This window comes from Plectropomus leopardus, chromosome 16 (assembly GCF_008729295.1).
Source record: "Plectropomus leopardus isolate mb chromosome 16, YSFRI_Pleo_2.0, whole genome shotgun sequence".
NCBI lineage: Eukaryota > Metazoa > Chordata > Actinopteri > Perciformes > Serranidae > Plectropomus > Plectropomus leopardus.
Genome location: NC_056478.1, coordinates 18,391,772 through 18,408,384, shown reverse-complemented (window position 1 = coordinate 18,408,384; position 16,613 = coordinate 18,391,772). Strand labels below are relative to the sequence as shown.

The 16,613-nt window shown below is 38.9% G+C and overlaps 2 protein-coding genes across 2 annotated transcripts in view; one reads left to right on the top strand and one right to left on the bottom strand.

Annotated features, from left to right (window-relative positions):
- LOC121955323 (cytospin-A-like) overlaps positions 1 to 16,613 on the top strand; it is a 114,206-nt gene that overhangs the window by 22,284 nt on the left and 75,309 nt on the right. The gene's annotated exons all lie outside the window — the stretch shown is intronic.
- Positions 1 to 16,613, bottom strand: part of LOC121955322 (disks large-associated protein 2-like) — a 113,660-nt gene that overhangs the window by 38,685 nt on the left and 58,362 nt on the right. The window contains exon 2 of the mRNA XM_042503216.1: positions 9,560 to 10,713. Coding sequence (XP_042359150.1) covers positions 9,560 to 10,713 — 1,154 coding nt within the window. The remainder of the gene's footprint in view (positions 1 to 9,559; positions 10,714 to 16,613) is intronic.

Below are 16,613 nucleotides of genomic sequence, written 5' to 3'. Positions count from 1 at the left end.
AGTCTTATTGCTAAATGTAAGAATAAAAAAAAACTATTTCACTTTATTAAATTTGAATTATAATTTTTTAGGTTATATATTTTCTGAAAAGGACAAATCTACAGTTTTTTAGTTTTTCTTAGTTTTATTCAAACAGACACATTTCCCATAAGTTTGTTAAGAATGATGACAGACTTTAGAATTCAGAATTAGTTTTCCCGTCACTCTTCTTGCCATTTATGCATGATGCATTAAAGAAGTTGAAGCATTAAAGTCCTGAACAGTTCAAATGCATTCTGTTTTCATGCTGTTGGAAATCATTACCGATTTGATACACTGTGTGTTTGCATTCTGCCATTTTATTCAAGTGTCCAGATTCTGAATGTGCAATGTTCAATTCAAAGGCAATGCATTATGGAACAAAGTTAAACCTCTTAAAGGGAAGAGAATTGCTGAATAACATTTACATTACAACATTTCAAATGTTTTCACATGATAGTGGCTCAAGCTAGTTTCTTCATTTGCTGTCCTCAACACCTTTGTCAACTAGGATTTTTTTGGTAAAATCCTCTAAACATCAGTTTGTTTGCAATGAACACAAAAAGTGGGGAACCACTGATTATTAGCCTATACTGTCTGGAAGTGTGTGTGGGGAGTGTGAAGGCTGTTTCCTTCTGTATTCCTATGACTAGTGGGTGGTAATAACAAGGGCTAGTGCTTCCTGTGAGGGATTTGTTCATGCACTGTGAGTTAAAGGTACAGAGACAAATAGATAGTGCTGTGGGTTATAAGCAGGACCTCACCAGGAAGGCTTATGTAGTATAAGTTAGGGCTGGGCAATGTAAAGACTATGTATGATATATCAATATATTTTCAAGCAAGATATAGATTTCGACCATACTGTTTATATCAATATGGGGTTAAGTTGTGTTACATAACACTGTTCTTCTAAAAAGCCATGCCAGTGTGCTCTCTCTTCTGTCACACTCCGCACGGCACTCACTCATTCACTTGGTCGCTACCTCTCCAGACCGGGACTATTTTGTCGCATTTTGTGACCATCAAACACCACTGTGTCTTGTAAAACTTGTTTATATATGAACAGGAGGGCTGGCACTTTGTTTCCAGCTATAGTAAATAAATTCCATGTAATATTTTTTATTGTAGTGCTTTAAAATGGTTTTGAGGAGACTTATTGACAAAATATTGTGATATTTATCATGTATAGCAATATTTCCCCAAAATGGCACAGAATTATTTTAAAGCCATATCACCTAGTCCAAGTATGTGTTTGCTGTGATTGCAGGAGTTTCCCTTAGATGTTTCTTTGCACAGTCCAAACATCTTGGTAACTGTCAGTTTTGAGTGTGGGATCAAAAGTAACACCGATGCACTAACAAGTTGATAGGCTTCACCGTCTGTCTGAAATGCCACATTTTAGGGCCTGTCTCTTTAAGCCCCCTTCCTCCTGGAAAAGCCAGTCTGCTCTGAGTGGTCAGTGTTACGGAGGGTCCTACATGTCCGCACTTTTGGCGTCTCTGCATCATCATTTCAGCCAGGGCAATGACCGTAACAGCACTGTCGTTCAGTGCTTTCTATCTTTAAAGACCATTTCACCGGAATTGCATCGCTAAGCAACAGCTTGGGTTCATTTTTACTTCCTGTCAGCTGATGACATTTACATACAATGCAAAACGTTCCAACACAAAATACAAAGGGACCCATACCAAAGATTCACAATGAGACATGAAACATGCTGCTACTTGCAGTTTGCCAGACTGCAACATTTGGACAACCTGCCAGTTAACGTCAATGCAGTTAGACGAGATGGTATACCATCTCCATAGCAACAAGTCTCTGTAATTTCTTTCTGATTTCTAGTTTTACAGACTTATCTTGAATGTAATTTGTAGGTTCTTGAAATAAGAGTGAGGATAGTGACAGTGAAATACTTGCTATAGTTCTGTCTCTAGTAGGCTAATGATGAAACGGCATAAACAAACAAAATAGCCTGAGCTTCATATGGACAATATTCATAATAACACACAATAATTGAAAATAGTGGTGCTGATTAATCAATCAGTGAGTAGGCTGAGTGTGTGTGATGGAAGCACATAGTCTTTAGCGAGCAGCAGAAGCATCCCACTGTCCAATACGTATACAGTGTGAGGACGGAGATTAAGGGTTGTTGTCAAACCATGCCGCAGCAAATGAGCAGGCTGTGAAAAATCACTTTTTTCTAACTCATAGAACTTTTAATACATTATAATCAATATCAAGTTTTCCAGTTTTACCAATTACGGTATGTCAGTATGTCAGCAGTGTGTCAGCATTTCATAACTATATAACCTTAATAATATCCACAATCTACCCTTCCATTCATTAATTTTAATTGAGTCCATATTTGTGCTTTGGAAGAAAATTAATCTCAAGTACCGTGTGAGATTCATCAGCACATTTCTGGAAGGAGCTCAAATACTACTTTACATCTGCAGGATCATCAAACCAGCTGAATGGGATGGGTAAAACAACCTTTGAGAATAGCACTCACATTGCCAATCAAAACATGGGCATACTTAATTCAAGGATTTGTAGAAAAAGACTAATAGAATTTCCCTCACACTCTTGGCGGTGATGCAGTCTGTGTATTTTTATGCTTGCACAGCTAAGGCTGCCAATCATACCCCTGAGGCTCGGGCTGTAACTTTTAAATCAGCACACTGTCATTAATGGCACAGCATCACAGCTAATACACACACACACACACACACACACACACACACACACACACACACACACACACACACACACACACACACACAAAAAAAACACGAGTTCTGAAATTTGCTTTGACTGACAGCCAAAGGAGCACAGCATCTAGTTTTGACATATACCTGAAAGTGATCTATAACAACAGATATCATCAACATTAAAATAATCACAGCCATGACATCATGAAGCATAATTAGATTTTTGTGTTTATATTCTGGTAAGTGTAAACAGTGACTGTTCTTAACATTACAGCATCATGATTAACATAGTGATTAAGAGATTGTGTGCTAATTACTGTACACTGTGTGGTGTACTGCTACAAACGTCTACACACCAAGTGCTCATGTACTGAAAAGCAGTAGCTTTTAATTAGGTTTTGATGTGATAGACATCAAAATAGACCTTTTAAAAAGCAATTACCCTCAGTGTTTTTGATTGTCATATTAAATAGACTGTATTTTCTCCACCTGATTTTACTGAGCATGAACTGTGATGATTATTGACACGTAAAATTATTCATGGAATCTAAATCAATGCCCCTCACATACACAATGAGGTTTTGTGTTTCTGCAGATTGTGATTTATAATGGCAGTGTGTCACACACTACATGCTCTGGCACAATATTGATCAGTCGAAGTACAACACTGTCAGTGTGTGGTGCAGTTGTGCAGTTGTCTCAGTGGACAGGGCAGCCTTAGCTCTTGAAACAACAGCCTGAGGCACAGGGCTGTCCTTAATGCTCTGCCAGTTACTCACTTTACCCAATCATATGGCTTTGCTGTTTCTCTGCCACAGTCGCTGAACTGTTCTCACAGAAAGCAGAGTGGCTGATATTGCCTTTTTTTTTTGCCTAGAGGTAGAGTAAAGCTTTCTCTATCACATCTGTTCTCACTATCTGTTTTTGGCAGCCATCTCTCCCTCCCTTCAGTCTTTTCTTCAATACCCAGTGTCCTCTCTGACTTGACGTTCCACTTCAGCAGGGTAGGCAGGTGAAATACTAGACACCATAAGGCACTTACCATGAAAATGCTCAACATTTTTCTCCTCTATGGGAGGTGGCAAATGTGAAAACGCAGAGAGATTTAGAGATGCTAATAATAGCATCCAATGCTTTCCACTACCATTAATCTAGTGTATTTTACTCAGATGGTTTTTGTAGTCAGGATGAAAAGGGCTCTGAAGCATGTAGACCATATGCTACTAGAATTGTCCTTTGAATCCAAAACAAATGAACTTCTTTTGGGCAGCATGGCTCATTGCAGTGTTGCCAGTATACAACAGCAAAGCAGGGAAATGAATGAAGATAGTTCTGCTTGATAATGTTGTGATTTTAGGCGTCATCTGCTTTTCAAAAAAAAGGAGGTCGTACTTTCACACGTCGCCTAACTTGGGGAAGTAACATGAAAATTAGCTGACCTGCTCCTGTCTTCCTTCAAAGACCTATCAGTAAAACTATCACGCTCACTAATCTGCTATGCATACATTTATCCTCTCCCACACGAATGGAATAAAATGCAGCAATTGTCTAGAAACTAAATTAATCAGGCTTAAAGACAGCAATAAGGTAAGAGAATAATTTTCCTCCTAACGCCCGACCATTGATCGTCTGGGTTTACGGTTAAAAAGGCAGCCATCACTCATGGAAGAATCGCGCTAGCTCATTAGCATCACCTTGTTTCTGTGCTTATTTGATGCTACACCTGAAGGAACTTGTTCAGTTTGCCTCTGAGGAAGCTCTATACAGGCAAGCTGCTTCACACCATCATTAGTAACAACTAAACACAGAGAATACTTTGTATGAAAATAACCTTGGAATTAAGCATCAGAAGCACAAAAAAACTCATTGTAAAAACTGGCAGAACAATTTCTAGTTCACGAGTGAATGAATCCTGTATTTTTTTTTCTCACAGTATGCTGGTAGGTTGTTGGTTGTTGAAGTGATAAGAAACTCTGTTTGATTTGTGACACTGAATGCAGTCTACTTATTTCTGAAGTATGTTTTGAAAGCTTAGTCACCTACTTATTGTAACTGCAGTAAGCAAGTGCAGGATGTAACTATAAACACCCCTTGACATGAGTATAGACTATTACCCTCAGTAATTTTACCTGTAGCATATTTTTTTTATAGGTAAATGATCTGATGGTTTATTTGGACATACAGTATCTCTTGAAATGCAGGGGGCCCTAAGAGACATAATTTCGTGCAATAGCCACTGTATTTCATATAAGAAGGATGTCATCTCAACATTTAGGGCTGATTCCAACAGAGACATCAAGAGGAGACAAAGTTCCTCCCTAGATAATCTTTTCAAACTCCCAGCCATCACTTGAGAGATTTCATTATTACACTAAAGGGAAAGCAGTGCACTGGCTACATTTCAGACAAGGAGGGGCAAGAATATGTGATTGATTGAAGCTAGATGATTTATGGAATACTGCAGAAGCAGTGTACAGTTGGCCTTTACAGCACACTTATTGCTGTTTCTCGCCTTTAAACCATGCTTCAAAATCTTGGGATCAGGCCAAACAACAATTATTTATTTACACTTTGTTTACCCAGCTTAATCCTGTCAAAAATTATTTCTCTTACACATGACACCTAGCCAAGTTAGCGATGAAAGTAAGTTAGCGAGTCTCGTAATTAGTAAAAGTCAGCCTTGGTTGAATAAAATTGGGAAGAAATCATCTTAATTTCATTCATTTATTCAGTGTTTTCCAGTCTTTTCTTACTCCCAACTCGTCAAATACTGCCGCTTTGTCAGTAATGTCGTCACTACTATAAAAGTATCACTGTACCCAACTGTTCAAAATGATACAATACCACCTTTAATTAGTACCGATACTTTATAAATGACAGCGTTTTAATAAGAGCCATGTTTCTGCGCTTGCAGCAGTGAGTGAGTGCTTGCTGTTCATTGCTCTGCTTTCACTCCCTGCAGGCGAGGGGCGTGTGCTGTGCCGTCACTCCCACCAGGCATTGTGGGCATGCTAAACATTTGTTTGCTGTCATGATTAGATACAAAGTGGGAACTGTGGCTGCTAAAGTTTCAGATGCTCATCCTGCCAACCATCCACGGTTTGTTGACAAAGCAGACGCACAGAGCGAAAACAGTATTACTCGCTTACACTGCCGACAGTCAGGGTAACCCCATGCACACCACAAAGCACATGTCTAAAGCATCTCGCCAACAGAAATGCCGACTTGATCAAGGAATTCAAAGAGCGCCAGGTCGGTTAGCGAATGTGATAAATAACATAATTACGTGCCTCAATACTTAAGTAAAGAGCGGAGACCTCAGTTAATAAGGAGGTGTATTTTGTAGTTTGTGTTCAGTCTACTTTAGTGCACTGCTGTGGTGTGCAGGCTAATAAAGGACATGCTAAAAAATGCAAAAAGAGTGAGCAGAGCAGTAGCTGAGTTAAACTGTCTTGATCAGTTGCCCATAGTATATTTCAGAAATCCCCTCAGTAATTACATAATAGCACCCTCTTATGTGCAGTTTAAACATAGCATTTTGTTGACTTTGCAAGACAAGACAAAACTGATGGTTAAATGCCAGATTTCCCTTAAAAGTTAATTTCTACCATAATAATGTTCATAAACGGATAATAAAACAGCTTAAAGGTAGTGTAAATACCTATCCTCTCCCCTTTTAAAGCCCTTAATTTCTGTTCTGTCAGGGCTCTCATCTTATATATTATTTCATTACTTTGTCTGGTGTTTTAGGTTTTTGCTGTGGTATTGTTTGAGTATCAGTATCGAGATATTTTGGGCAGGTATCGTATGAAAGACATAATTTTGGTATTGTGACAACACTAGTCGACAACTTGCCCAGTGCAGACCTGTCCTTCTCAAGTAAACACAGACCTAAACGACCCCAATACATCAAATAGATAAAATCCGATGAGCATGCAGTGTTTACCGTGACGCCTGTGTACAGATCTCCTCTCACTTATTCAACTGAATAAGGCTCTCAGTGTGGGCACGCTCTGTGCAGAATGTGCCCATGTGGCAGCTGCAGGGTCAGTGCCTGCTGACACATAAGCTTGTCAAATGCCACTGTGAGAGCCTCTGTATTGACAGAGTCTTTCTGTCCCTATGGCACGCAAACAACTGCAGTTTGTTTCAGTGTGTAGTTGTGCACTCCCAATAGCATCAAAGTGTACGCACTGGGCAAAGATTCAACCTCCTCTCCCCCTTCAAGCATGGACAGAGATGCATCTAGAGGCTTTTATGTGAGAGCAGCTCCCAATGTGGAAAAAGAGGTTAAAGCAGGATGAATGCAATGTTAGTCGAAGTCATACATCATCTTCAGGGGAGAGTTGGGAATGCTTTAATAATGGCCAATCACTTCAGCTCTTCTCAGTCCAATTACAAGCAGAAGACAATTTCATAATTGGCTCAAAGGAAGTCCAGGCCAACTTCTCCTTATAGAAGAGTGTTTTTGGAAAGTGCAGAGTCCTAAGCACAGCTGACCCCTAAATATGTTATTAAGGCCTGATGATGCTCCTTTTCAAGTTTAATTCATATAACAGAAGGCACTGAAATCCCTCTCACCATGTTGCCATTATTTATAGATCATAAATCCCCATCATGTGAAGCTATTTGAAATATGAATTCGAGCTTACAGTATTCTAATGCTGCACTCACTGTGAGTAGCTCTGGATGAGAGCATTTACTAAGTGCTGAATTGTACAAATGAAAAGAAATTGAATCAAAGATAGCTGTAACCTCAACACTTGGCTTTTGATTGTGTTTTTGAAGCCAGTACCTGCGGCTGAAATCGTTCAGTCCCATCATGTGTCATTGGGATAGCAAAGACAGAAGCCTGAAATGGGTTTAATACAAATTGTTTCCATTTGAGTCTCCTACATCAGCTCTGGTTCAACAGTATTATACTGTTTAAAACACAGAGATTCAGTATGTTAACCAAAAATATAAACCATATATATCTTTTGTTAACACACCTAACTGGTGTTATCTACTTTGCACTCAAGCTCCAGTAGCCCTTTATTGTCTTCCAGCATGACATTGATTCACTCAATTGATCTTTAAATCTTAATAGACAATAGCTTCCTGAGGTGACTACACAAAAGGGAATCCTGGTTAAATACATTGGTTTCTAACACTGGACACAATAATTGCCCTCAGGAGAGCAACAGAAAGAAAGGTGGAATCTGAAAGGCCTCCCTGGCAGGATTTCTCATCAATATATCAATCACTTTATTTTACTCAGAGGGCCCTCCATGGGGATGAGTGCATATTGATCTCAATTATTGCTTTTTATATTTTCAGATAGGTGATGTTCAGGGTTTCTATGTAGTTAGTGCCCTTTCAACTTACAGTACTACTGAAAAATGTTAACAGTGACAAGAATTTAGTGAACGGCTTGAAAGAAGACTACATGTTTTATTTTGTTTAACAAAGAGCAGCACCATTACTTTATGTCTAGGTTGCATTAACAGCTGAGAATATGGTACGGATGGGCATGAGTTTTAGAGTCATCATTTGGCCATCACCTTCAAGAAAGGTGTAGTACTCTAGTAGTACTCGAGTACTCACCACCATCCCTCCCACTTGTGAACATGATTTTTATGCCTTCAGATCATAGACTGTATATAAAGATGGACCACACGTCCACCCCTAGCCCCACTATGCTTAAATAAGGTTACAATACACAAGATACAGGGGTTGCCATTTTACGCTATTGATGTCATTTAGAGCCAGTGTCTGCGCAGTGGCTGTATTTGCGCGGGGGGAGAATTCCTGCTAAAACACCTGTCATGGGCAGCCCCATTGAATGGGAGTGCATTGGCATAGCAGTCAATCATGGAAAATCCCCTTTTTGTAAAATTGAATAACTTATTAAAACCAAATGTATCATGAAAACAATATCACAGTGATGAGAACTACTACATTTTTTAGTGTGTACTTTCAGTTTTTAGTTTGGCCCATGACATTGCCTATTGCATACACTTTGGGGGGAGCTTACATGTTGTCCATCTTTATATACAGTCTATGCTCCAGACTGGCGTTATGTTTTTGGGTTGGTCACTTTGTCCTTATCAGTCTCATTCTTGTGAGCATGAATCTTGAGAACACATTGAGAGAATGACTTAAAATTTGGCCCAAACGTTCAAGTGGACTCAAGGATGAACTGATTAGATCTTGGTGGTCAAAGGTCAATGTCAACAGAAGACGGCTAAATTTATTTTAAATTTATTTGCACTTTTTCTGCTTGGGGCAAATTGACGTTCCTTTTTTTTGTTTGTTTTCTGAAAGTTGAAAGTACTAAAGTACTCTATGATAATTTGATGTGAGAACTTGAATATGGAAGATATTTAAAAATGCCAGTCCTTAATATATAATGACTGGAATAAGTGTAATCAAAGTTGAAGTGTCCATCTTTTATTTCTTAAATTGCTCAAATTGTCATAAATTAAACTACTTATTGTTTTTGAACTCTTCAGAACAGTGATATCCGTTAATAGTAAATCTAACTGACAGGTTGACATACACTAACAGGTGATCCCTATCACATGAAATATAAATGAATAATATCAAACTTTATCACCAAAAATCCTAATTTAGGAATATATAACATGTGTTTATATATGGTGACATAGCCTACTGCTACCCTCATCAGCACAAAAACAATTCAAAACCAGCAGTTGTAGTAGTTGTAGTAATGTAACATAAAGAACCTTAATTCAGCTTTCAGTATATTCATATTTTAATATTTTGTCTTCTGTCTTTTGTTTCATTTCTGACCATTTAAAACATAAATGAAGTAAAGTGACACTCACCTGCAGGTAGTGACATGTCCGCGATGAAGGCTTGAGGTCCGAGTGCATCATGGGTTTCTCTAGATTAAGCGATGACTTCCTATAGGCCTCCTTGGCCTGGCTGACTGTCAGTGTAGACCAGGAGCTCCTCTTCATGAATTTGCCCTCGGGCGCCATGGCCATGCTCTCGCAGGCCGAGCACTTGACATCATTGTTACTCTTAGAGGTCTTGAGTGACAGGTCTCCAAAGTGGTGGCTGTGCATGGAATCTGGGTAGCAGTGGCTGACATGTTCTCCATGGTGCCGCGACATGACACTGGGTGTGCGGTAGGTGCTGTCACTATCCAGGTTGTCATCAGAGCTCCACCAGCCGCCAGAGCGGTGCTTCCGTTCTTTGCTCTTGCTCCTCTTGCTACCATGTTTTGTGGAGTGGTGGCCATGATGGTGATAACTCCCTCCTCCACCTCCCATAATGTCACCTTTTGTGCCATTCATCTTGGATGATCCCTCCAGGGAGTGGGATTTGGTGAAGAGCTTCTGGACAGAATGAACAAGGTGTCTGATGCGGCCAGGGCTCTCGCTGCGTTGCTCAGTGGTGGTGGAGGTGCGCTGGTACTGTAACGTGTGGAAGCCATCGCGGTGTAGTGGCAGTTGTTTCTCAAACTGGTCTAGTAGGTTAGCAGGAAGGCGATTGCTCTTGGTGCCGGCGAGATGGGAGGAGGCGGCTGCCGCGGCTGCAGCAGCAGCGACAGCTGGGGAGGTGGCTGAGGCTGTGATGGCAGCGCAGTCGTCCCGTGTGGCTGAGTCATAATACTGAGAGCTGTAGTGCATTCTGGGGAAGGTGCTGCTGGAGATGTGGTCAGATGCAGCAGCTGGGGGCATCATGACAGGGGACATCATCATGCAGTCAGAGTGGATGGAGCTGCGAGGCGAGTAGCGGTGGTGGAAGTCCATGGGGCAGCTCTCCGTGGGGCTGAGCAGGTAGGACGAGTGGCGGGAGTCAGAGCCATGGTGAGTGTGGAGGTCATGGACGTGGGGGTCATAATCCAAGCCATAGGGTAAAGGGATTTGGTGCTGGGAACGGCTGCCCGATAAGCCCTTCATGTTCCTGGCTGGAGGGAGGCGTCTGCCTTCATTGAACTTTCGAGACGGGGACCAAGGTGAAAACTTCTGGTCTGTTTCAGAGAAGGGGGAAGAAACAAAGAAAATAAAGAAGTAAGACACAAGCAAGATGGAGAGAAAGTAAATTTTTCATCCTCCCTCTTTATGCTGCTTCCAATAGAGTGTACACCAAAGGGACCTGTAATGCAAGTGAACACTCTTGCAGTGAAGAGATCATGTTAAGTGAGAAGTTGTTAAAGTATTACATTACACAATGGAAGTATCATTATTTCTAACTAAGAATGGCAATTTTGAATTGCAGATTGTTGAAGTTAACCTTAATTGTTAACCTCTCTGATGAATTCAGAAATAAGGGTTAACCTGCGGTATATTATAGACAAAGATGACAGCAATCACTGTACTGCTTTTAATGTAGTATGAATGAAGGCACAGATGTATTTCTGAAGAGATATGTTTCTCTTTTAAGTCAGGCAGAAATTCTTTCTCTTCTTCTACAGGCAAAAGCTTTGTACTTGCATTTAATGACACACTGTGTCAAATCTCATATCATCTGAAAAGAAGCAGTTCCACTGCTGCCCTCCAAACAGCTCGAAGGTTTTAAAACTCAGTGAAAGGGAATTTACTTCTAATGTAATTTGTCGTAGATTACTGATTATCTCCTTCAAGCTATCATGACTTGAATAATCTGTTGGAATATTTTTCTCACACAAATGATTTTATCGTTTTTCTTGATGAAAAGTTATAGCTCTAACTGGAAGAGAATACTTTAAAGGAGAAAATATAGAAAAATAGTAGGTATATACTGTAGATATTCATGAGTGAAACACTGATGAGCATGAATAGTAAATGCTATTGTTAATATAAGCATATTGGTAGATTGCCAAAGTTTACAAGGCTTGTCCATAAAAAAGAGGAGCAGGGATGAGTTTGCTCCCATTGGCCGTTGATCATAAAGTATGACCATTTAAAGTAGCATCTAAAGACTGACACACTGCTTTAAAATACAGAAAAACTGATGGAGAGCGGTTGAAATTTGCTTTGCTTTTAACCATATATTGTCTGTGTCCGAGTGCAAAGGCAAGGTTGCACCAAAGTGCTTTTTTGGTGTTTTGCTGCCAAAAAGTTGATTATTAAAGGTAAAAGACCAAAGGGTGGATGGATAAAAAGCTGTTTAGATCTATTTAGATGCAGGTATACCTGACCTGTTTTATAAATCTGTCATTAAGGAACTGGGTGTGTGTGTGTATGAGCCTCATTTCCGCTCCCACAGGTAGCCGTAAATGGTTGTAGAAAGGCCTTTAAACATCCGTTTGCCTAATGATACTTGTGCCCACTTCACCACTCATTAGACCTGTCAGTGACAAGAACAGCAAAGCAGCAGAACAATTTAACAGATTGTGTTGCAGGTTCTCCAACAACACCAGAATAGCTGTCATTACCTACAACCGTCACGCACAACTGTGGTTTTTTATAGCTGCCATACCACTTATATATCACATGTACTTATAAACCATCATGGTGCAATATCTTGATATTTTGTTGAGCTCATATTAAAACTAACTTTACAGACAAGTATTTTACAATGCAAGAGAAAATTAAAATTTGTTGTGATCATGTAAAGATAATGAAAAATGTTGTTTATAATTGCACCTTTGACATTTTATAGAACAGTGTGACAGGCTGAAAAAAATAGTAACACAATCAGTGAAATTGGTAAACAACCTAAACAAACAATGTTTTACTACAATATCTCTCATTTTATATGTCATATTCACTTCATTTCACTTGCAGCTATCTCTTTAAAACTGTGTATATGTCTGGTGTGAAGTATACGTGAGTTGTGCACATTTTCCTCGCACATTTTTCCTGTAGACATACCAATTTTTATGAGGGAAATGGTGTTTGTGCAATTTCTGTGCATAGGCACCATTTCTACTTATGGTCCTAGGTTCCTAAATCTATCCCACAGCTATCTTGTCAGCAATAAGGAGCTGATTCTTTCAACAAATTGGGCTAACTCCTCTGGAATCTGTGATAAAAGTATTATTTCTCAAGCCTGGCGGTAGTGAACCAGTTCTTATTAGCTGTATGCCTAATTATTTTGAGAAGAGCTGTGCACATTACTGGGCGGTGATCACAAAGAGCAACAAATTTTGTACAACTTCAAAGAGACTTTAAGATGAGAGAATTTAGTAGCTTTTATATGAGGGGTTAAAAAGTTCAGCATAACCTCCTAAATCCTTTTTGCTCTGCCAATCTGTGGAAGGCACTTAATGGTGAATGCTGCTCAGAGTTTATTATACTGTGTTCATGCATTGCTGAAACAGTGTGTATAATAACCTATATGGCTACTTTGTGGCTACTTTGTGGCCATCTAACAATTGTATTAATTTTTTATTTACTATTTTTGTGTATCCTGCTTTTGTTTTGTTTGTAGCCACATTGGTTGTTTGTATTATGTGTAGGACCCCTTTGAAAACAAGATGACCCACCTCAAGGCGCTTATCCAATATAAATAAATAAATGAGCGTAATTTGCATAACAATGACTGCACTTCTATCAAGGCAATTCCCTGCCATTCATTCCCCTCACTGTGATAATATGATAGCATAATTTCTGGTTGTATTGCCTCTAAAACATAGACTGTATAGTTCTGCAGAATGGGAGTACACTTGTCCAATTTCTCTGATTAATACTGTGGGTACTGTAATCTGTGGTAAATGAAAAACAGACCCAAACTTCTCGTTACAAAGCTTGAAGAAACTGTCCACATGCAACACAGGAGTAACTTCTCAGAAATTGCTAATGAATAAGTAAGCTTTATGGAGTGTTCTGCAGATACTTTATTTGCAACATTAACCACAAAAGACCTCTCTCTTGGGTTAAAAACCGGCTGAAAGAGGTTTGGATTTTGAAGAAAAAAGTTTCTTTTAAATTGCATGACACTGCAATTGTGTAATAAAGTGTAAATTATGTTTGACTATACTTGAATAATAAAGTGTCCTTATCCAGTAAGTGATTACTTATTTAAATCCTAACTTGATGACGTAGTTTGTCCTGTAATCTCATTAAAGTTAATCCATTATACCCCGGCCCTGTTCATTATAAATTTACCTCTGTCAAAGGCACTACAAATATTTATTATGACTGATGCAAAGATCATGATCATTTCTGTTCTCCTGTGGCCTATCGAGATTCAAGACAACATCTAAAACAGATAGAATTTCTCAACAAAATATGTTAAAATGAGCGGCATCATTAAAAGCATCTGTCATCACGCTTAGTTTCCCGCATAACAATTACAGCCTATACCTCACCAGTATGTGATAAAGCTTTAAGGTAAACGGGTAGACAGTGTTGAAGCGCCTTGAGTGTCTGCCATTCCCCTGTAATTAATTACTTTAAGTTCTCTGCAGCAGGAAACCCCAGTCTGGAACAGTGCACATCGTCTTACATAACATTTGGGATCTGTGATCTCACACACCATTTCAAAGGAGCCAGAAATAAAATGCACAGTTGTCATGGCAACCACTGCTGAAAACCCAGGAACTGTAATAGGATTTTCAAGGTTGTTTGGGGTGGATCCCGGTCTCAAAAAAAAAAAAAAAGGAGGGAAAAAAAGACATACAGTATGTAATGTAAAACAGACGCTTGAGCTTGATTTGCCATACGGGTGCTGTGTTTGGTGCACCGTTACAAATTTTTCTGCATTTTGTTAACATTCAAATGATCAATGGATTTAAGCACGAGCATGGAAATGCATAACCAGCCCAGATTTAACTGCACATTTAATTAACATAGTGTAATATGTCTTATGATCTAGAGTACCACAGGACTGAGTCCTAAAAACTAGAAAAGAAGTAGCATTTTAGCACTCCCACTCCCCTCGTGTCATAGTAAATGTTTATTTTGAATGGGTTTTCTGTAAGATGTCTGAAAAGAGGTCTGTGGTTAAGACGGGCTTAAGAGACTTTTATGTCTTGTTCTACAGCATAAAATATATCAGTAAATACTCCTTAAAAAAGGAGGTTGCTAACAAGTGGCTAAATGAGACTGTGGGTCATCATGCTCTGCTGTGCTAAACATGGCTTGAACTTGAAAAGCAAGTGCATGTAGACTTAAAATTCCTGACAGTGACGTTCATTTGTAAAGATTACCTTGCTGAACAAAACATGTAACTATCATAAACCTTTGTTTGACAAAGAGCTTATTTCCTGCAGTGATCCAAAATCCAGTGGACAAATTCCATAGGCTTATTGACGAGGGAACCAGGGTGAAGCTAACTTCCACGTAGGCCCTAGAAAAATGTCATCCTTGGAGCACTATTTGACTTTCAGAATTTAAATGTCTCTCACAGAGGGATATCATATAACCAGAGACATATAACCAATTTTGGAAACACTTAACTAATCATTAAAATCCACTTTCAGTGGGATTTGTTGTGCTGCAGGTTTTTTTGACTGGGTAGATGTAATTATTGTTTTCATTGGATTTATATCGCTGCCTTCTTCATATTTTGGTACTCTGGAACTACAGTAGAAGACATTAAAACCTTCTATTATTCATTAGAGTTTGTAATAAGCCCCACGTGTGGTTCATTTCACATTTCATTTCTGTCTGTATTGTTAGCTAAGGTTATACACTTTTTAGTAAATATTAAAACACTGCATGAAGCAGTTGACGTAGTGTTGTAGCTCTTCATTGCAATAATCACTGAATGTATTACCATCCGTCTGTGTTCCTCTCTTTATCTCATTTCCACCATCACAGCTCTCTGTTGCCTCTCTAAGTCCCCTCTCCCTATCTCTCAAATTCACCGCATTGAAGTAGATGACATCGAGTGGTTGCTGAGGCAACAAAATGTGTCAAATTAAAGCTAACAATAGTAATGAAGGCACACAAATTGTGTGTGTGCATGGCTGTACACATACATACATACATGCATACAGGTGCCTTGCTGTGTTATGCACATTATAATGTTGTCCAAACATGAGCATCCATTATCATGTTATTTCTAGTTTTATTAATTTCTGCACTGCTGCCATGTAACATTAAGTCATCTATTGTCATTGTTCTGCTGTTTTACTTTTTCTGTTCACTACAGTGGTTATGCATGAGTCAGAAATAAATCATAACCATTTTAAGTTTTAAGTACTTGAATACTGCAATACTCTCCAGAATAGGTAAGGTTTGCAATGACATACAATGATAACATTATGAGGTCAATATTTTTCTGATCTGGAACAAGAAGAAAATCCTGTAATATAAAAATTATTTGGACTCATCTATTAATTAATCATTAGATTAATGGACTGATCTAAAAAAGTGTTAAAAATAGTTAGGTGAGGTACAGCCCTAAAATTTGATAATTTTGGTAGGCCTGGATATGTGTGAGTTACAGATATTCATAATTATGAATATCATATTCAGTATTAATTCCTGCACCACTCTATTGAATGCGTGTGTTAGGATGGCAGATACAGCTCCCTTTAAAACAAAGGGAATAGAGTGCTGCAGAAATTATCTTAATTTGTTAGCCAACATGGAAGTTAGCATCGCTCTGGTTCCCTAGTCACAAACATTTTCCTTTGGCTTTTGGATTATTGCAGAAAATAAGCTCTGCGGCAAACAGAAATTCACTCCGGGTTTTAGGACTCATTCCTGGAGCATTATTGGTTGTTAAAGCATTTCTTCGTAGTCTTCTATTGCAGTTTCTGCCGAATGCTATGACCTGCTCAGCAGTCAAGAGGCCATTGCTGCTCATCTATCTCTGCTGGTCTTACAAATAGTTACATAAGAAATGTTTCCACCCCATTCTCTTATAGCTTGCACTATATTGTAAAAGCACTCACATTATAATACAGTATGTTTATACCAATCACAAACAGACAAATTCTGCAGTCATTTACTGCTACATGGTAACATGAATGTTATGAAAAAAAAATGAACTGGA